The following is an 8,877-nucleotide window of genomic DNA, read 5'->3' as shown; positions in this document are numbered from 1 at the left end:
AGAGGTGTGGTGTTTATTCCAAAAGTCTTGGTGTAATTAGGAATAGATCCATTTGTACTGGAAAAAAAAAGGTGACGCAAATTTGGTTAATATATGAGAAGAAAAATTAAGTACTTTGGTTTGTGAACATAAGAAAGGCACGATATCATTGTCCTAAAGCTGTAAACATCTCTTTACTTGCATATCATGACATTTCATAATGCATGTATAACTCCAATATAAACCAAAAGCCTTACATGATGTATGGTCCCTTATGCACCTTACTGGCATACACCAATGTCAAATCTTGATCAATTGCCCAACAAATAGAACATAAGAAGTGGGAGAGGAAAATTGGTGATATCATGGAGATGTGGAGAATGAGAGTAACAAAGAAATTGTGCGTTCTTTGTTTGGCTCGAGGGATTTCTTATATATGGAACTCCTCATATACACTATTCTAAAAATTCCCGCCTAGACGTTAGGCGGCTAGTCACCACCTTGATTAATGCCTAAACGTTTGAAAATTAAGAAAGGGTGCCTAAACCTATTGAGGCACCCGCCTTGGCCGCCTAGCCCTCCAAGACCTGCCTAAGCATCTGCCTAGGTTGCAACTCACTTAGACAAAAAATAGATAACTTTCATTTTGCATTTTAATTTTTTTCAATAAATTGTAAGAGACTTGTTGAATACTTAAATGAACACACATTATATGCTTTTTTCCAATGTTTTCATTATGTTCCAATAGCTCATAATATATATATATATATATAAAATTCTATTTTGTAGTTTATGATGAAATTATATATATTTTAAGTATAAATAGACACTTATTTATACGAAATATAATAGATTTAATTAAATCTGCCTAGTTTTCCTAGGCACTCTCCTAGACCCTGCCTAACCGCTAGGCTCCAACCCGCCGTCTGACTAGCGCCTAGCATATTTTAGAACATTGCTCATATATACCCCTTTAATAAGATTCAGGACTAGTAAGCTAACAACTATGATTCTTGACAGAGGTTGTGACTTCAGTGAATAGTTAATCTCATAAGGGGCTCACGTGCAGTCTTCAGACAGAGACTTGACAAAAATTCAATTTTAGGCTAAATGGCTAAACAAGGGCTTAAATATCAATTCTACTTTACCGACGGTGTTATATATGATCTAATGTCATTTTTTCTTCACTTGTTAATGATAAGTTTTTTTTAGGCCGGTGAAGTCGGGGAATGCTAATGAAACTTGGATACCAGGGATGACTCAAGATCAAGATCACACGAACATAAAGCAGACTTCACAAACCTACTGCATAGTAATTTATCAGAAAACTAAATATAGATGACTAGAACAGACACAGAAATCAAGCACAACAATTCTAGGTGAGCGGCCTGTGTACATATGAACTTAACATTTCAGAAAAAATTCACACACATTTATATGCATTTACTGGAACACGTAGCATGCTTAATCGTAGCAACCTTAACGCTAGGGCACGTCGAGCTAGCAATATTTAAATAGCAATTTATTCATTAACATCAACTCATATACAACAATGTACAAAAATTCCCATGAACTTATGGGGATTGCTGGATGAACATTCAACAACTCTCAAGTCACAAAAGCGAAACGAAGAACACAAAAGAGGTGTTCACCCGCAAAACCCACGTTTGGGAAAAACTGGTGCTCATTACTTATAACCAGGTATTTACTGTGGATAAAGTTCAAATACAAAGGTAACATTCAATAGCGGTTTATGTCTTAATTAATCTACTCGAAGAGGCATTTATATACCTTCGTGCAACTTCATCTTCGCACATCACCAAGATTTTGGTCTTTGCAAAACATGGCAGCTCCTTCTTGAACTCTTCATCTTCGTAGCACCAACAACAACACAAATATGTAACGACATGGCTGATTGAAACTTCAAGACAAAGACAAAATATACCTAAGATGATTATATACTATAAGGAACAAGTGTATCTTAGATCATCATGCAAAATGTGGATGTGAACCAATTTCTTTTCGGATTTAAAATCAATTTTTCATGAAGAAAATGATGAACTTTTCACACAAAAATGAATATATTGGTGGCAGCAGCCTTCTCAAAACAACGAGAATGAAACATTAAGGGATGTAGGGATGAAGTCTAACCTTATATGGAAAGAGAGGACCAAAAACAACAACGGGAGCTCCGATGATTGTGTCACATAACTTATTTAAAAAGACACATGACGTAAAACATGTAAAATTAAACATTATATAAATATGACTTGTCATCTAGATACAATTTTAAGTCCAAAAATGAATCATGAAGAAAAATAATCAAGAAGAAAAAAATAGGTCACCGAGTGTTACGTCAGAAAAACAAAGATGAACTTGATGATTAGATTACTAATTAAGGAAGAACCAATGGCGTCAAAATTCGTATCTTTAGCCTTTTTTGTGTAAATTTCAAATGACAAGGATCAAACTGTCACTTCACCTAAACTCGAAGGGTACACAATTTAACTGCCCTTTATTTTTTTAGCACAACTTTGGTTATATTTGAACCGACGGTAGAAATTTTTATCATAACAAGATACTATTAGCATCCATAAAAAGGATATGCTAAAAAGGATTAACTAGTTTTAAGCAATGATGGATTGTGATTTCCTCTTTCATTAATCAGTCTAACATGGCAATCCAAAAATATTCATGTTATCGAATAGGAACCAACTGCTAAGATGCCAAGAAACTATCTCCAACTTGGGGAAAAATAAAACCTTCTAGCACCTGCATGTGATCCTAGACATTGTTAATCCATTTATAATACAAAACATATTTACTAACTGCATGCCTCAAACGAATTTGGTTATTAGAGTTTACAGCTCACCTCTACCACCAAACTGTGATTGGCTGGCTAGCTCTCTGAATTCGACTTGGATCTGATCCAAGAAAACTATAAACTAAAAAGGGTATAGTGTTTAATTATGATTAGTGATCGTGAGCCGTCCATTTTAGATAAATTAATCAACAGATAAGATATAAAATTATGAGAAAAAGGGAGAGGGAGGGAGACTTTGTTTTTATAAAAAACATGGAGCTTGATCTCATATATTCGCGGACAATACCAATACGAATGAAACTGTGGATAATTATATTTCAGGATTTGTGTCATGTTCTTGCTTATTTTATGTGGTTTTAGAATTTTAAATGGCTCATCCATATCATTGTGGTCGGCTTTGATAATTTAATGATTAATAAATACTAATTTATATGTTGAAGTGGAGACAAATTTTAAGTTCATCTCCTAATTACCCACTTAGTATACTTTTAATTAGCGGAGATGTCATGCTACAAAGCGTAGTAGCTAGTTGTGGAATTATAATATATAGCATATCTGCATATGACAGCAGAGCACAACAACAAATTAAGAATGGCATTATGAAACCTTATTTTAGCATCGTGATGGCCACATATTCTACGGCCCCTGCCACAAAAGAAAAATGCTTGAGATGTGGAAAAAAAAGGTCCTAAAATTTTGAATCTCATAACATGTGACACCATGTTATTTAATTTTTCATTATAGTGAACTTTATTTGTTTTTAACAAGTAGCATATTGTTAATTAGGGATGAGTATGGACTAGTTTGGTTCGATACATACCAAATCAATCTAACATCCTGGTTCATATTGATTCGATTTACGGCGAATCAAACTACTTTCATTTAGTGACCAGTTTAGTGTTGAGATGATCAATCTCACATCGAAGAAAGGAGAGACTTTGAATATGTTTATAAGAGGTTGGGTTGCTCCTTATATTAGCAATTGGTTTTATGGTGGAACCTCAACTTTCTTCAAGGTATTAGAGCAGATTGTCCCATGTGTGATGCCCAACGGCCACATGTGCTAAGTTTGAAAATTCATCACATGTGGGCGTGTTGAGATGATCAATCTCACATAGGGGTTGCATGTGCTTATAAAGTTGAGTCATTCCTCATATTGCCAATTGATGGTGGAACCTCAATTTTCTTCATTTGGTTCTTCCATTTTTTATTCAGAAGCACTTAAACAAGTCTTCATATAAAATGGTCGAACCAAACAAACCAAACCGATCTCTAAATGAAGTGGTTAGATTCGGTTATGCTACAAGTCTTCATTTAAAATATTGTAATGTCATACCCGAACTTATCATTATAAACAACGAACAAAAAAGTTTGAATTGACAATATGAAGATATAATTTCTTTTTGGTAATTAATCCTATAAGAATATGATGTAATTTGCTTATTTGCTACTCATTTATTAGATGACATTGACGGTTCGTCCTTTTCGTTTTAACAATGGATTAGGAGAAACCTAAATGGATAGGTGAGATGATAGCAAACAAATCATGTATATGCATACAAACAACCTAACCCTAAAAAATATACCGTTGTTAATTCCCCCGCGGCCCACAATTTCAATTTAATTTTTATAACCACATTAGTTTATATGATGATGAGATGCTTCGTTGTAAAGCATTTTGTTTTTTTATAATTTAAATATCTTCACATAAATGTTACCATGATCTTGTTTATTTACATGGAATTTCGCTTTCTTTCAACAACTTTTGGGATAGAAACAATCATCCCAACATATAGTTACATCATTTTCCCTCTTTACCTTGTATGTACTCAATTAGTAGCGAATTTATGCAGTTTTTATACTAAGTACATGACGTACCCTAAGTTTGCATCACTCTTCGCTTTCTTGCTTAGTAGTTCAAAAATCTATGCCGATTTGCCTATAATTGCCATACCTTAGCTTTTTCGGATGATTTCTATCAAACAATTTGTTGTTATGGCAGTTATACTCTACTCACATAGAAATTCTTAGAACATTGTCGTAAGTTAAAAAAGGCAAGTAGGAGCAATATTCTTCATTCGTCTTTATTTGAATTCCGCAATGTAAATAAGTAAATCATGTTGAATTTGAATTTTGAATGATCTCGCATTTTGACCAATGCAATATTACTCTTAACAAATGAAAAATGAATTTAATCACTATAATTATGTTGGGAATTCCTTTTTGCTTGATGATTAGTGCATGATAAAAGACAAGTGAAGCCAGCACCAACTAATCACACTTAGCCACAAATTATAAATAAAATAATATTGGTCAGTCTAAATTTTCGAGGATCATTGAGAGGACCCACAACCGCAATGACGCAAAGGCAAAACGTTGGCCGGTGAATGTGATCAAACTTCTCCATCATAGCTGATCAGTCAAGCCTCCAAGTCACATCAGCCGTCCACGTGGCAAGATGGGAACAAATTGGAGGCCCGCCTACTAGCCCTCCCAGACAATGACAGGTGGCTGCCAATTGTACATGTCGTTGAATTTCAGATGTCACCGGATGGAAACCGACTATTCCGGTTACTCATCGTGTTAACGTTGTCATTAGGGACCCCTATATATAAGTGTCACTATGACACTAACCAAAAGCAATCAGAGCAAAAGCAGCTTATTTTCCTCGTGACTGTCCGGCTTTTTGATTAAGTCAAAAGTCCAAATGGCGATCAACAGAATTGCAGTGGGAAGCGCAGCTGAGTTTGGTCAGGCTGATGCTCTGAAAGCAGCTCTTGCTGAGTTCATCTCAGTCCTGATCTTTGTTTTTGCTGGTGAAGGGTCTGGCATGGCCTTCAGTAAGTCACCCTCTCCATTTCCCAATTCGTTTTACGTAACTTTCGTTCAAACGTATTATATATTATCATACTGTAAATCTAAACTATATACTTCAAGCACGGATCTTAATGATCTATGTTGAAGTCACCTCTTTCATTTCCTACTTTGTTTTATGTAACATTCGCTCAAACACATTATGTTCTACTTATAATAAGAGATGGAAGAATAAATTGGTTAGGAACTTGCCACTTAAAAATGAGAAATATTATTAAACCGTAGATCTAAGTGATTATTTATTTATTTATTATGTCATAGTACGCATTGCTTAATTTTTTTGTCTTCTGTTTTTGCAGACAAGCTAACTGACAATGCATCAACCACACCCGCCGGCCTTGTAGCTGCTGCCCTAGCGCACGCCTTCGCCCTTTTTGTCGCCGTCTCGATCGCCGCAAACATCTCCGGAGGGCATGTCAACCCTGCCGTCACATTCGGAGCCTTCATCGGTGGCCACATCACTTTCGTCAGGACTATCTTGTACTGGATTGCCCAGCTGATCGGAGCCGTCGTTGCTTGCTTGCTCCTCAAGTTTGCGACCGGCGGATTGGTATGCCACTAACCCATCGTCCCTAATTAATACTTTCAATCGAAACAACCAATGTTTTTAACATGTTAATTGATTTGATGCAGGAAACATCTGCTTTCTCCCTATCATCTGGCGTCAGTGTATGGAACGCTCTGGTCCTCGAAATTGTGATCACCTTCGGCTTGGTTTACACCGTGTACGCAACCGCCGTGGACCCCAAGAAGGGCAGCATCGGCACCATTGCACCCATTGCCATCGGTTTCATTGTTGGTGCCAACATCTTGGTTGCCGGTGCCTTTGACGGTGCATCCATGAACCCCGCAGTCTCCTTCGGCCCAGCTGTCGTCAGCTGGACATGGGACAACCACTGGGTCTACTGGCTCGGACCATTTATCGGCGCTGCCATTGCCGCCGTCGTCTACGAGCTCATCTTCATCGGCCCAGACACCCACGAGCAGCTCCCTACCGCAGACTACTAAGAAGTTTCAAGTTTTTTGTTTTGCTTTTTGGTTTCAGTTCAAGTTGATGAAATGGGTGGTGGTTTGGTGACGTTTTGTAATTTGGATGTTGTTAATTGTTGAATTTGATGTGGAAGTTGTATTGTTTTGTTTTCCGTTCGTCATCGTGTTCAATTTTTTAAAAGAAAAACTAATGAGAATGACTTGAAAACTTTGAGTGGTAACGATAAGGACAAAATAAAAGATAAAATGAATAATATCATGATTAATTTTTTAGTGTCAAAATGTGGTTTTTCGTTAAAATGATTTTTGTTAACGCTCCCATTTTTAAAAGAAAAAAAAACATTTTTGGTGTAAAGGGACATGTATGCGTTTGATTAAAATATTAGGATAAATATCAGTTTACTAACCTTAAGTTTCGTGGCTTTCAGTTTACTAACCTCAAGTTTTGTGGTTTTCAACATTTGGTGCATGAAGTTTTTTTTGTCCCAGAATCATACTTGAAGTGTTAATTTTGGCACAGTCTCATACATTCGTTAGTCTGACTGTTAAATCAGCCGTTAACTGATAACATGACGCCCACACAGACATGTCAATATGGGCCTACATGAATATTAAAAAAATTATTTTAAAAAATTAAAAATTAAAAAAATATATATATCTGGGCGCCCTACCCCACCCCTCACCCCTCCCGACGGAAAATTTTTAGGTGTTTCGGGTACACCAAAAAATTTTGGTGTACCCACACTCATTAAAATTTGATTTTATTATTTTATTGAAAAAAAAATGAGGATAGGGTCCACATTATGAGTGAGGGTACACCAAAATTTTTTGGTGTACCCGGAACACCCAAAAATTTCTCCCTCCCGACCCCCTTCCTCCTCCGTCCTCCGTCCTCCCTCCCTTCTCTTCCCTACCCTACCGCCACGAGATGGAATTGAACAGCCAAGATCTTTGTTCAGTTCCTTGATTATATTAACCAGACTTGAGGGGACCTTGACACCCTCAGGAACAGAGAAAGAGAGACCATGGCTTGACCCGGACCGTGATACGTGTCCTGACCCAGGATGACAGCCTTGACCCTGTCGAAAGAGGTGGAGTTGAGGGCGTTGAAGATCAAGTGAGTGGGCAGATATATATGGGAACGCCGCCGCAGAGTTCACTCTCAACGAACTTAGAGAGGGTCTTGGCGTAGGGTTTCTGAAGCTCCGACGGCAACGCTTCCAGCCACGTCTCCTCCACCAACAGCTCCTCCAGTTTCACTCCTTCGCCTAATTTGTAATTACCCGGACCCCAAATTAATCTGCAGAAAGTAATTAATGTAGCGAAATTTGATTTAACTAATTAAATACATTTGGACTTGGAATAGGAGACTCTGTCGGAGCAGATGGAGAGGTTGCGTCTGGCTTTGGCGAGCAGCCTTTGGAATTCGATGCGTGGCTTCTGCTGGGCGGTGAGGTCGGTGGAGGCGGCCGAGGAAGAGCCATTGTTGGTGGTAGACGAGAGTGAGTGGTCGGCACTTGCGGTGGAATCGGATCTGAAGCGTTTGGCGGAGGGAACTTGGGCAGATGGGAAGAGATCGAATAGGGTTTTGTTTTTCTTGGTGGCCCAGAGTTTTTTTTTTTTTTTTAATTTTTAAATTTTTTATTTTTAAATTTTTTAAAATTTTTAATATTCACGTGGGTCTCATATTGACATGTGACGTTCAGTCATTGTCTACGTAAGTGTCACGTCATTAGTTAACGACTGATTTAACAGTCAAACTAACGGATGTATGAGACTGTTCCAAAATTAACACTTTAGGTATGAGTTTGGAACAAAAAAAAACTTCATGTGCCAAATATTAAAAACCACAAAACTTAAGGGTAGTAAATTGAGATTAACCCAATTAAGTAAGTATAAATAACTCAGCTAATTATTAAATTAAGAGATAATCGGGTTGCTATATCATGCCAAAACATGCAACGAAATGGCTAACCACAACTGAGGCACATAGGCCCCAGAATACATGCCGGCCTCTTTGGACCACAAAGATGGATGTGGCGGCAGCATATGCTCTAGGAAGTGGGGAGCAACTCTTATGACTTGAGTACACTGTTATTGCGACATTTCATGATACAATGTTATATGCAAAAAGGCTCACGCATGACATTGTATCTTTGGTACATGACACTACAATGATGGTGTACCAGTGTCACGAAAGTCCTACTCAT

General features: G+C 37.4%; 1 protein-coding gene and 1 pseudogene across 1 annotated transcript; one reads left to right on the top strand and one right to left on the bottom strand.

Moving 5' to 3' along the window:
• Positions 1 to 5,489: 5,489 nt before the first annotated feature.
• LOC137716380 (aquaporin TIP1-2-like) lies at positions 5,490 to 6,862 on the top strand. The gene is made up of 3 exons (XM_068455825.1): positions 5,490 to 5,643; positions 5,977 to 6,227; positions 6,311 to 6,862. Exons 1-3 carry the CDS (start codon positions 5,511 to 5,513, stop codon positions 6,683 to 6,685), a joined length of 759 nt encoding a protein of 252 aa, XP_068311926.1. The 5' UTR covers positions 5,490 to 5,510; the 3' UTR covers positions 6,686 to 6,862.
• Positions 6,863 to 7,224: 362 nt separating this feature from the next.
• On the bottom strand, positions 7,225 to 8,877 carry LOC137714279 (uracil-DNA glycosylase, mitochondrial-like; annotated as a pseudogene).

This window comes from Pyrus communis, chromosome 14, assembly GCF_963583255.1.
Source record: "Pyrus communis chromosome 14, drPyrComm1.1, whole genome shotgun sequence".
Lineage (NCBI taxonomy): Eukaryota > Viridiplantae > Streptophyta > Magnoliopsida > Rosales > Rosaceae > Pyrus > Pyrus communis.
This window is presented reverse-complemented; position numbering and strand designations above follow the sequence as displayed.